This window comes from Apteryx rowi, unplaced genomic scaffold (assembly GCF_003343035.1).
Source record: "Apteryx rowi isolate R43461 unplaced genomic scaffold, aptRow1 scaffold_186, whole genome shotgun sequence".
NCBI classification, from domain to species: domain Eukaryota; kingdom Metazoa; phylum Chordata; class Aves; order Apterygiformes; family Apterygidae; genus Apteryx; species Apteryx rowi.
In genome coordinates, this window is record NW_020448152.1 from 1,179,066 (window position 1) to 1,192,459 (window position 13,394).

General features: G+C 41.1%; 2 protein-coding genes across 5 annotated transcripts in view; one reads left to right on the forward strand and one right to left on the reverse strand.

Annotated features, from left to right (window-relative positions):
* The window catches only part of LOC112964151, a 22,777-nt gene extending 19,614 nt beyond the window's left edge, over positions 1 to 3,163 (forward strand). For both annotated transcript variants that reach the window (XM_026061883.1, XM_026061884.1), the window contains 3 exons: positions 589 to 708; positions 1,211 to 1,350; positions 3,076 to 3,163. In XM_026061883.1, coding sequence (XP_025917668.1) covers positions 589 to 708; positions 1,211 to 1,350; positions 3,076 to 3,091 — 276 coding nt within the window. In that variant the 3' untranslated portion in view covers positions 3,092 to 3,163. The remainder of the gene's footprint in view (positions 1 to 588; positions 709 to 1,210; positions 1,351 to 3,075) is intronic.
* Positions 1 to 11,930, reverse strand: part of RMI2 (RecQ mediated genome instability 2) — a 19,716-nt gene extending 7,786 nt beyond the window's left edge. The window contains exons 1-4 of one of the 3 annotated variants that reach the window (XR_003252883.1): positions 11,652 to 11,930; positions 9,999 to 10,180; positions 3,049 to 3,163; positions 1,812 to 1,947 (exon numbers count right to left, since the gene is read on the reverse strand). Coding sequence is in view for 1 of the 3 variants with exons in the window: in XM_026061885.1 (XP_025917670.1) it covers positions 10,032 to 10,180; positions 11,652 to 11,922 (420 nt within the window). In the remaining 2 variants the exon portion in view is untranslated. Of the gene's footprint in view, positions 1 to 1,811; positions 1,948 to 3,048; positions 3,164 to 9,130; positions 10,181 to 11,651 lie in introns of those variants that run through there. The other 2 variants (XR_003252884.1, XM_026061885.1) reach the window with 2 other exon arrangements.
* Positions 11,931 to 13,394: the final 1,464 nt, after the last annotated feature.

Genomic DNA, 13,394 nt, shown 5'->3' on the forward strand with positions numbered 1-13,394 from the left:
GAGTTCAGTCAAAATAAATCATAAACTTTAGCAAATGCTGCTCATTGCTGATTCTATTAATATTTCATATCATCAGCTCTTGACTGGAAAGGTAAAGGACCTGACCTGAACCATGTACAACAAAATTCATTCACATTTCATTGACCAGAAATGCTTGTAGTTGTACAGACCTTCAGTTAGGTGTTTTTTTCTTAAAGCCTTTTTGCTATATATTACATATTAATGCCCCAATAAGGGTATATAGCATTCTTCTCCAACAAAAAGTTCTAGTAAAGGCACAACTTTAATCTATCATTTATAAAGTCAAGACTGCAAGCCAACTACTTACTGTGTCAGCAGCCACCCACCAAAATCCTTTAATGAATAACAAAATCAATAGAGAAAGGAAACAATGTCTGTAATCTGTAATATTTATAAGCAAGATAGATACTTTGTTTCATTTATGAAGAGCGCAGGGCATGATGATGAACAATAAATGTTATTCAGAGCAGTGTAGTGAGGTGCAGGTATCTTTCCCCCAAACTGGCTCACACTGTTGAGCGTGCGCTGTGATGTCTAAAAAAAAGTTGCTTGATTCTGTTTTCTCAGGTGAACAAGTGCAGTCTCATGCAGAAGAAAGTGGAGCCGTGTACCACTACAGCTAAGCAAAAAGTCTGTAAAGTGCTTTTTGAAGAAGCTCACTCGCTTCTTAGGAACTGCTTCAAAGTTGTAAGTATAACTGGGGTCACCAAAGGACTATCTGAATGCCCAGACACCATATTTCAAAGCTGTATGCATTAATTATTGAAAGGATAAAGTTTAGTTGTAGATAACTCTAGAAATAATCAGAACAATAATCTAGAACTAAAAAAAGTGTTGTATCACCATAAGTAGGGTCCCTGAGAGCTACAAAATAGTGGCATGACCTCACAACACTCTTTAGCATAGGGGTCGACGATTTGGAAAAAAAAGTAAAACCCTGGAAATCAGCTAAAGAGTAAAGTTGTTCTGTGAATACTGTAACAAGAGAGACCTGAGGTGGCAGAGGTGTGTGTGTGTGGGGGGGGGGGCGAAATCAACAAACAAACAACAAACCAAGACCTCCTTTTCAGTTCTTGACTGCTTGGATTTTTCTGTTCACACCTCAAGGGAGGAGAGTCTGTCTGGTAGAAGAAAGGCATACTTGTACTCTGTACACCGAACACCTAAACAAAACTCCTTTGTGTTTAAGGTGGACCCTGAACCATTCTACAGCATGTGTATGCGTGACACCTGTGAATCAAATGAGTTGAAAGCTGCCTGCAGCTTAGCAGCAGCATTTGTTCACTTGTGCAACCGAAATTTTGTCCCTGTGGAAATTCCTCCTCAATGGTAAGTTTCATTTCTTTACATCCTGAATATTCAGACTGCATTGCTCCATTACCAAATATGGCTATTACTCAAGATCACATGAGGAAATTAAACTAAAAAACCTGACTATATACATAAGCAAAAATGATTCTATTCCTGGAATTCTTCTTCCTCCTCCTCCTCCTCTATTTTTCTTATCCTTTCTGCTATTCACTCAGAAGGACACCATAACCTCTCTAATTCATGCTCTCTAATGGCTATTTCCTCCTAATTAGCTTTGTAGAAGGGGTACTGGCAGTGTATAAACTGATTGTCCCCTTGTGTTCTACTTTTCAGATACCACTTTTGTTTTCAATCTCTTTTTTTGTCTGAATAGTTTATTTGGCTTCATATAATCAGTAATTCATATTATATAGATAAACTGATACATATATATATATATTTATACACACACACTAACATATTTTTGTACTTTTCTCTTTAAACGAGATCTATTTATCTTCAAACTTTTTGTAGAATTCCAACATGATCAGTACTTTATTTTAATGCAGTTATCATCAGTTAGCTTTAGCTCTATCTTCTGGAAGTCTCTTTAAAATGCAAAGAAAGCTGAAAAGCCTGAAAAGAACAATAGTGCTGGTTTGAAATCTTTTGCATTTGCAATAATTTCTGTTATTATTGTGCAATTTAGCTTTGGATCCTCATGTCTGTATACCGCAATGAAATTTGGATCTGGGTGGTTTCTTGTAGGTAATAAATGTTTTAAGCTCCAATAGTTTATATAAACTTACAAATATATGAATATGAAATTTAGAGACTTTCTTTTTTAATCTGAGCCTAAATATTCAGTTGATTTTGTGTCATAACCAGTTTTAGAATATCTCAGTAGCCAAAAGAATTAAATCAGCTAATGCTACTAGTTTACATTATCCCATTTCTGAGGAAAGGGTTTTGGAACTGTAGTGGATCACAGGCTCAGTTAACCACAATAACAGCATGTTACTAAGAACAAGCAAGTATCTTGGGGATATACATATGAATAAACATCTTTAAGATGTGAAATAATTATTCTTCTCTACTCAGCTGCTTTTATGCATCCAGTTTTAGACTCTGCCTTTCAGTTAAGTTGTGGGCCAGTCGAGAAAAGCCTAAAGATCTTTCTCTGTGAGGAAAGATTGAAGGACTCAGGGAAGATGAGTTAAGTCTTTAAATATGTAAATATGCTGAAGAGAAGGAAGTATAACAGACCCAAATTGCAGTAAAATGGAATTAGGTTTGATACTGTGAAAAAGTTTGTAATGGTCAGGCTAGTCATACATTGTAACAGATTGCCATGTAAGGTTGTAAGAACAAAAGCTGTATCTGAGAAATAGTTGTATCTGCGCTACTTTCTATAAATTATTTCTCATTAAAGATCTTCCATCAGATAGTTGAACTACTCTTAACACTCCTTACTCAAATCCCATAAAATTAGTAACAACGTTCTTTTCCCCCTAAAAAGGAATTTATCATCAAACATGAAGGAAAGAACCTTACATCTTTATTTTAGTTTGGAGTATATCTAAGATAAACCTGTAGCTAAAATTCTGGAGTACTTTTTTCCCCAGCTTTGTGACAGTGTCACAAAAATGTCTGATACTATTTTTCCCTTTCATAATTTCCTTTGTACTACATGTCGCTTGTTATTTTTAATCCTTTAAGAGCTTATTAAACACTTACTTGGATTTCATCTCTTTTTCATTTCAGCTTGAGCTTGTTCTGAATGGCAGATACCAGCCTTGAAGATGAAAGACCTTTCAGCATCCAAAATAAACCAGACATTTGGGTAGACCAGCTAGAAGCAACAGTAGGGAAACCAGTTCAAGTGTTAATGAATTTAAGTGTTATGACTATGAATATAATGAAGCATATAAAAGAAAAGCTTTTCATCCAGAAAAACATGAGACCAGAGTAATGATTTCAGTACAATGACAAGAAACTATACTCAGTCAGAAGAAACTGGACATGAAAGTATCAATTACTTAAAAACAAACAAACAAACAAACACCCCCACAGCCTCTCCCATTCAGTTGCAAAATTGCTTCTTCACAAGCATTGAGCCATAACATGAATACGTTTAAAAGATCAAAAAAAAAAATCTTTTCCATCTCAGATTAGTACAAGTGGCTGCTTTGTGAAAGCAGCATATTGGCTCTAAACCTGCGCAGAAATGCTGTCTTATTCTCCAGAACTGAAACTCAGCTATCAGTAAATTCTGGAGAAACTGACCTTTTTCCAGAGAAGTGCCCCAACAGGCAGAAAGGCCAAGATAAAAATGAGATGGCAAAAAAAAGTAAGTAAAGCATTTAATCATTTTCTCATTTTATCCTAGCTGATTTTTCCCTTATCAGTGTGCACCCTGTTAAAAGAGAAACAGCCTTCTTGGTATGTCATTTCCAGTTTCACATTCTCCCCTTATGTCTTTAGAACATCTTCTCAGAAGTCAGTTTACACATTGGGAAAAGGTAACTTACACCTATCTTACTCATGAGGTAGTCTTATAGTAGTATATCTATAAATACCTTATGTGAAAGTGTCTCAGCTGTTAAATTATTTTCCATATTGTAAGTATACTGATTTAAAAAATGCATAAATGAGGCATACTTCCCCCCCCCCCCCCAGTACCAGGAATGTGCATATTCCTCAGAGAAAGGTAACATCACAAAATCCTTCAGGTACCTTTGCATAAGAATATGCATACATTGAAATAATAGGGTTCTGAACTGTTAAATGTTGATAATTTTTACTTCCTTGTTGTTACACTGTATACATTTTTACTGATAATTTGTAAGAATAAAGTTGTCCTGATCTACAGAGTTAGGAGTGTCTGAGTTTAAACTGCTCCCATGAAAAACTGTTCATAGAGACAGAAATACCAGCTGGCCTCAGTTATCTTGAGTATGCTGCTTTTAGGCACATAACATTGTCTATACTGCTGCTGGTTCCAGGGCTAGTATGTTTGCTATTAGCTTATGTTCACTGTGTTGTAGCAAATTAAACATATTCTGACACTTTCTTTGTATTACAGCTGAAGCCCCAGCGCATGTATAACACACAATGCTGGGCGCATATGCAGGGTCCAAAACATCCAGTGGGTATTAGGTTTTCCTAGTATTTGTCTGTACATATTAATATTTGGTTTTGTACCATAGCTAGAAAATAATTTACTGCATTCCGAAGGTAAGAACCAAATCATCCTTATCCTACCATTGTCACATTATCTCATGGCTGCAACCTGGAACACACCTACATTTGCAAATAGTTACCAATTGCAAGTCTGGCTGGAGCTACCAGACCAGAAAAGGACCAGAACTGATAAGCTCTAAGCCTTTAAACCATAAACACAACCCCTTTACTCTTTTCCAAATGAGGCCTCTCAATGTTAGTTTTAATATGCATAATACGTGCAAAATCTCCCAGTGCCAATTAGTAGCAACAGTTCCTCTTGAATACAGCTTGTCCAACTACTTACATGGGTGTTTTAATAATCATTTTATCAGCTGGGATTACATAAAGCAGTCGCAAACAGACAGCACAGAAATCCAAAAGCAGCAGCAGCATGCACTAAGAAAAATTAATTCACAATGTTAGCAGAGAAACCGTTCCACAAAGCAACTCCCATAAAGTGCTTCAGATGGGGAGACTTTACTCAGCTGATGAAGCTCTAGAAAGGCCTCACGTCCCTGTTGGCATACGGGAGTCCCAGATGTTTCATGCACACAAGCACACTATGGCAACACTTACGGGGCCTGGCTAGTCTCACTGATATGAGCAGACTTTCTTTTCCCCCGTTTAAAAAAAAAAAAAAAAAAAATCACTTAATGCATTCCAAACACCTTTGAAAAAAAAAATACTCTCTTGACAGTTAAGTTGCAAGGACAAAGTGAAATGTCAACAAATAGAGCAAAAGACTGAGAAGAGTTGCATCCGCTACTCTCAGTTAGCTAATGCTAATTGCAGCACAAATAAATACAGAAAAGAGAAACAGAGCTTGTTTTATATGCTAACTGCAGACAGCAACACTGAATTGAAGGCAGATATTGGGTCTCCTGGATGAGTCTGGCATTGCTGTGGCACACAAGAGGCTGCATTTAAGATACCATAGGTGATTAAGAAGCCATTTAAACACCAATAAACACTTTAAATTACAAACATTGTGTCCAGCAATTGGTAGAAGCCTCTAAAATATCCCATTATGTGAATGAAAGTTTTGTGTCCAGATATCCATTAGAGATGCAGGAAATCAAACAGGCCCTCCATACCACGCCTAGTCCCCAAACTTCACAGCAGATCCATGTTAGTCAGTGTTGGCACACTTACTTACTTACATACTCATGTGGCTGAATGACCAGCAGGTGGTGACAGCACCTAGTTCAATAGAAAACTCCAGCCCTCTGCCATCCCTGTTGTTCTAAAGGTTGTCCCCAAACACCCACCTAATCAAATCAACAATAAACATTGCATCAAACCAGTAGCCAAAGCCTGTACAAAGCACCATTTATACAGACCAGGGCTAACAGAATAGTGATGGGGGGGGGTCAATCTCCTGTTCATAATTTGAGTTTAGCATTAGTGAGCTATGGCTTTCAAAGTCCTTTTTTCTATTTTTGCCTTACCAGCCATGCCCTTGCATGCCAAAGGGACTACTGGTACTGGTGAAAAGGCAATCTGTTTTTCATGCCTGTTTCCTAAAATAACTCACAGCAAACATGCAGTAGTTTGTCACAGAGCAAGCAATTCTTGAAATGAACTTTGTTAAACCTTTAGTGAACAAGCAAACCATCCAGCCAAAGTAAGTGTATCTTAATTACTGCATGATACATTTCCATTGTGGGAATTCAAAAATGGAAATAATACACCCCTGCAGTAACAGCATCAAGATGATAGCTAGATGGTAAGGGAGCTTACACCACCAGGCAAGTCTTTAAACAGGGAAGTAACAGATGATTATGTGAGGAAGCGAAGATACAAATACACATTTTAGAAGTCCCCAATGACCGGCTATCATTCTCAATGCCAACAATCTTACAGGGGAGCATGCCAAGAGGAGTTGATAGAGCAAAAAAAGCATCCCTCAAACCAACTAAAATAGGCTTGTGATTCTTCATGGACATGATCCTCTAGAAAGGATCCCATGGCAGGATTTGACTGAGTCCTTTCTCAGTTCAAACCTTCAGTTTCAGCATTTCGAAATGGCCATTTTCTCTGCACTACCCTGGCTTTATCTGGACTAAACTTGTAGCATACAACTACTGATAATATTGCACGTTTTAGGACAGCTTGACTCAAGAGCTCACTTTCTAAAGGACTACTGAAATATTTATGCTTCAAATAAAGGTGATGCAGTATACAAACTATGTTATCTTACGGAAAAGCAGAAAAATCCATTTAAGAAATAGCCGAATAGTTAGGATCTACTAATATGTAGACAATATAAATGGCTCAGATCTTGCCTCCTGGCTCACCAGAACCCAGGAACTTCTGTGTCTGTAACTCATGCCAGTCAGCGTAGTTCACACACACACAGCATACCAGCTGTCCTTGCAAGAGAATACAGCGGTTACAGTCACTTTTCCAAGTGGTACTATTTCTAGTACCTACAAGTCACCATTAACATTTCTTTTATTTAGCTCATATACTACAAAGTTCACAGCTGTTTACACATACCATACAAACCCTTATACCCCAAAACTTAGCTCCGCAGAATCTCAATGTTGCTACCATCACAGGCTGAGAAAACTTGAAATACACAGGGACTCATACTTTTGGCCAGTCGAGTTCCCCAGATACTTACACGTGCTATCAAGTACGCCCAGATTTGTTCCAGCTGACAGATCTAACGCCGTGCACACAGAAGCCTTCCTGCAATTCATAGGCATTTTCAAGTCCAAACAACCAAGCATTTTTAGAGTAAGATCCAGCTTTGACACCCCTGTCCTTCCTGCAGACAGGGTTAGAGAACAAGCTGGTCTCACTCTCACTGTTTAACTTCTTGATTATGTCTCTGCTCTACAAAAATCACAGACAGACCAATGATTTACTACTGAACCTGAGACACAAGTTTGAGATGGGGAATAGGGAGAATCCACACTGCCCAGTAAAGGCACTGCAGTTCCAAACAGCTTCCTTACAGAGCTGTTACGAACTGCCCCAAGAGCAAACCTGTCTCTCTCCACTCAAGAGAAAACCCAGAGACTAGGCATTTCAGTTGGAGACATAAACCTAGGTGATGTAAATGCCATCAGAGCAACACGTTGCCTAATCGTCAGCCACTCAATAGGTAAAGCCCAGTTAAACTCCAAGTCAAGCAATCACTAGAAGTCATTTGTTTAGTGGCTAGAAATTCAGCTTTCCTAAGAACTTGTTTTGGTTCTGAGTTCCTAGAAAAGCACTTTTTACTGTGAAGTGTCATAAAAGCATCCAGTCTTGGCTTTAAAACAATAAAGCTATTGCTTTACTGCTTGTAATTGCAGACCTTTTTGAAGCACTATTTCAGTTAAGCAGCAGATTTCTTTCTGATCAACTGCCAAGCAACATTTATAGCTTTAGACTGATCAAATATGAAAATCTTCCAGGGGTTTGGAATCAGAATTTATGTTTGGATTTATATGGATATCAAATATAGGTACAGAGCCAGACAGATTATGAAACAACCCCAAATCAAACAATGAAGAGCTCTAGATCTTATTTACAGTTAAGTAACAGTACTGGAATGGTATGTTAAGAAGCAAGCAAAAAAACCCCGAAGTTTAACTAACTGACTCATGAGCCTCTGGATAAGAGAATGTGGTAAAAGATGCAGAGAAATCCTACACAAATCCATATCAGCAATATTTAATCAACCCTCAGTAAAGATAACTTTCGAAATGCATTCTGTGAATATGCATCACTGCCAGATGGATTAACAGTAGATTAATCTGCACCTCCTGACTGCTGCATTGTACTATGACAGGGCTATAAGCCATAGTCAATTCTGCCGTAGATTTAGTGAGACCAGCATGGATGTGAAAGGGCTTTCAGCTCTTATTTCCAGGGTTTTCCTGCCTAGTTAGAATGCATGCCAAGGTGAGCTTGGTTTGGAATGAGCTTCAGGTTCCTGGTCTAAGAAACATTCAGATGGAAAAGTATCTATCTACTGCCAGCTAAACACGGTTGTCAGCCAATACACTGCCCACATGGATCATTTCTGAAAGGCTGCATCATTCCACAAGTAGATTTTCCCCCAACATTACCAGACTGTCAAAATTCTGTATGTACATATGTCTTGGCATCTCATCACCAAGGCCTCATAGCACAGGATTTCCATCATACACCTGCCTCTGATGTGGCCTGGTTTGGAATACTAAACTCAAGGATGGAACTGCATACCTGTAAAAAAAAAATCTAATACTTAGCCTCTAAAGCTCTCACCTAAAGGTCTACTTAAAGATAGTAATCAATATCCATATGATTTGAAAACAATCCCACAGTTTTAACCTAATTATCACTACCCTAGTCTTGTCTTAAATTAATTGTACAGGGCAGAATTAAAGAAAAATTTCCCTTCATATACGCAAGAGCTAATTCACATCCTACCAGATTGCTAATCTCCTTCTTCCAAACTACAAAGCTATACCATATGGATAATGCAGTGCTTTCCTTAGGACTCAAATTCTCTTCAGACAACTATAATGTTTGGAAAAATAAGAGCAATATTAGTTCTGCTTTTTTCCAGAGCTTTTGTTTTGATTTCATAGTATTACTTTTTACAGGAAGAGGTAAGAAAGATAAAAATAAATAAATTTAATAATGACTTAAATGACTAAAAATAGCATACATTGGAACAAGAAAGGAAACCTTCATATAGAGAAGTGCACTTAGGCATGGCAATCTTGTTTCATGAGATGGTAAAAGTATTTGCATCTTGAACCTGGAGGACCTATTCCAAGGAATTCTGCATGACATCTTTTCACTTCATTTCACTTCACTGGAACACAGGTGTTATTACTGTACCACTTTCAATATTTCAGAAACACAGAAACCAGGCAGGTACTTAATACAAGGTTATGCTTACAATCAGAAAGAGACATCTGTCTTACAAGTCTGGTACTGTCATGGTTATTACTGAAAGAAAAAATATGGACCAAGCTGTTATTTCCAACCACAATCTAAATGGACTGAAACACATTCTGCCTTCATTCCATGTATCAAGTTCACCCTGGTAACCTAAGTTCTGTGCAGCTTTTGCTGCCAAGAATACATCACTATAAGAGTGACTATTTAAACTCGTGATCCTAGAAACAGCAACTAATGTATGTAAAAACATGTAATATTCATGGTAACATAGACATGTTATCTGGAATGCAGCAAACAAACGTTACTCAAATTAATGTGATTTAATCTGCTGGTATAAGAAGAGATTGCAAAACAGGAGATGAACATTACCACATACACGCAGATCTCTCAGCCTAACTTCTCTCTGCTGTTTACTCCAAGGATAACTGGTTGTTGTTTGGGCTCTAATTAGTTATACTATTTTTCTTTAAACAGACATATGTATTTTAAAAATCCATTATTCTAAGTCTACATTTGAAACCATATATACCCAGAACAGCCCAATTCTCTGCACAAGAACTAAGCAAAAAAATTACATTTCCAGTTCTTTTAGGTAGAAGAAAAAGCTTCTAGGGCATGACTCTGTGCAAATCCTCCACTTCAAGGCTCCACATATTCTTATGCACTGGATTTTCAGAAAGATCTGTCATCTTTATTGCTCGAAGAAGAGGCTCAGGACTGCAGGACCGCACCAGACCCATCACCATTACATACTTCCCTGAAAAACAAACAAACAAAATGAAATTCAATTAACTGTTGTATTTTCATTTTTTTTAATGCAGAAAGGAAAATATTTAAAAACAAATAGTTAAATAGTTTGAAGCAAAGATGTCAATATTTGTGAGAAAGCTCATGAAAGGAACTAAGATTGCTTAGTGCTAAATCTGGGGAAAACACTTTGTTATCTGTGTGACTAAGACTGTTTTATGATATATTTATTTATAACGTTACAGACTATCAAACCTTTCTACTTCTAACTGATCATTATATATGTGCTGAAAACAATTCCTATCTATAAATATATGCAGAGGATTTATCCCAGAGTCCAAATAACATAAAGTACTAGACTGATCTTAGGTGTAACACCCACAAATGCGTAAGTGCATAGCAGATTTTCCACATAAAGAATCAGACACAGCCAACAACTTCTCCTTATACTACAGAAGTAGAGAAAGGGCAAATTCAGACCACTGAAAGTTAAGCAATGTGAGTATTTGGCATCTGAGCTCCTTGGATGCTGCAGCCCAAAACCGCTCCATTTTACTTAACAGTGCTGGTGAAGGAAAAAAAAAAAAAAAAAAAGGAAAAAAGAACTCCAGTGCCAGACTCACAACTCATCTCTGCAGCACCCCAGTTTGATTAAACTTTTCCTGTCACTTTGGAGACCTGAGAACAGGCCCTACCCTTACCAGAGCTCATATGGGAGGACAGCACAAGTCTCACTACCGGTAACTACCAACACGTCCCCCTCCCCAGCACGCTGCTCGCTCTAGGACCACTACAGCACCACGGCCTTTTCAGGACGCCTGCAGCTCTGCGAGTGATGGCTACCTGCAAGCACCTCCTTTCTGCAGCTGTGTGAGCCCAATGTGCCCCAGAAGCTCAACATGTGCAACAGACACAGCGGAAGTGTTCCTGGCGCATGGTGTACCCAACAGGCGTGCAGGCCCGCAGGACTCTCCCACCTGCAGCCCACAGGAGTATCCAGGACAAGCGTGCTGGAAGCACCCGTTACAAAAACAAGCAGGAGATGCCTCACGCACACGCGCCCCACACAGGGCACCCTACATACCTATGTGCCAATTCGTATGCTCCGGGCCCACAGAGCACACACGAGTTCCCTGAGCTGTCCCCAGCCCAAGGGTGTGTGCAAAGGGTGCCCATGCACCCCGGGGCACACACCACAGGGCGTGTGTAAGCGTGTGGGTCCCTGCACCCCTGGGCATGCCACATCTGTGTGCATGTCACACGGGGGGGGGGGGTCCCACAACGCCCAGAGGGGGCACAACGCCTCCGGGGAGGGCAACAAAACCCGGGGGGGGGAGGTTATCCCCACACCTCCGGGGGGGCCCACCAACGCCCGGGGGGGGGGGCACAACGCCTCCGGGTGGGAAGGTGATCCCCACACCTCCAGGGGGGACAAAACCCGGGGGGGGGGGCGTCCCCCGCCTCTTCCCGCCGGCCGGTACCTGCGCTGAGGCAGGGCCGCCCCTTGGGCACCTCCTCCACCCCCAGCACCGTGAAGGCGCCGCTGGCGTCCTGCAACCGGGCCGAGCCGCCGCGGGCGCCGCCGCGCTCCACCTCCAGCACGGTGCCTTGCATCCACACGGCCCGCAGGCGCAGCGGGGCGCGGCCCGCCTCCGCCCGGCCCAGCTGCCACGTCCCGCCGGCGCCCCGCTCGGCGCCCCGCAGCTGGGCAGCCAGCACCTTCACAGGCGGCCCCAGCGCCTCCCCCGCCATGCTGCCCGCGGCCGCCGACGGCTCCGTCACGCGCAGCCGCTGAGGGCGGGCGCAGGGCGGGAAGCGGCGCGCGCCCCGCCCCGCCCCGCCCCGCCGCGTGAGAGGCCGTTGGCGCGGGGCGCCGGGCGTTGGCGGGCGGCGCAAACGGCGCCAACGGCCGTAACGGCCGCTGCGCGCGGCGCCTGACAGGACCGGCCCCAGAGCCCGCTGCAAGGAAGGCCTTGAGGGCGCGCTCGCCCCCACAGGCTCCTGCGGCTGGGGTGATGGGCACCGGGCGGGAATCTGCCGAGTTACCCTAAAATAAATACAGGGAATATATTTCTGCTTCACCTTTTTTGTGGTTATTTAACAGTAGGCTCTTTGCCCACTTTTACTTACACATAAACGATTGCGTTCCCTGGTAAAACGCTCGGTGGCGTTTCTGCTAGTGGCCAGAGCTGCTCACTGATAGCACAGGGGAAAGTCTCCTCCGTCAGAAAGCACGTATCTAATCAAAGGAAACAGAAACACAGATATCCCATTCCTATGAACTGGATGCACTGACTCATATAATCAGCTCATCTACTTTCTGCGTTAAAAGCAAGAATTGCTTCTATGGAAAAATAAGAAAGTAATAACACAGATCAGCTAATTTTTGATGCAAATTACAAACAAGAAAAGCCAGTACCAGATAATTTACCTGCTCTCAGCGAACCACCTGTGCCTAAATACTGCAGCAAGCATAATTTGGGACTTGCTGAATAAATACATAAGTCATTAAACTACTTCAAAACTATCTCCAGGCCAACATACAGCCTTCTTTCACTGATTATTTTTATTAAAAGCCTCTTCAGTGTTTTATGCCACATGGTTCTCATTTCACCCTCATTTAAGTCAAAACTGACTCCTTTTCATGCAAAAACTAGTGTAAATCTGATTCAGTGACTTGGTTTGAGCAGGAAGTTTCTCTTGCTGTGTCTCAGCTTCGTTTGTGTGAAGTCTCCCTGCAGATTTGTCCCCAGCCCAGGTTACGTTAGTGTAGAGCTCACCCGCGCCTTCTCTAAGGCTGCTGGGGCCATCCAAGGATTTTTCCCCAAGGCATTTCTTCACTAGTTAGCAAGAAAAAAATCACTTCCATTGTTTACTGTTTAGCTGATTAAAATCCTCTAGTTTCATGAGAAAAGAGCAAGCAAATATGCATGCTGATTTTCTCAGGGATGCTTTCAAGATATCTTTTTTTTTGTATATACTTATGTAGAAACCATGAGCATAACGCACTGAAAGCATGGGCAGCCCTCAGGCTGGGAGCACTGCCTTTAATTCCAAGGCGTTTAAGCATTTGTTTTCTTTTGCATCTGTTTATATTACAGACAGGCTAATTCACTTTGCCTCAATTTGAAATCCCTGAAATGCTGTGGTTTCCTTTGGGTGGGTGGGTTGACATTTCATTTAGAAAATAAGCCAAGAAATAAGCTAATGGAAAAGCAGGCGAA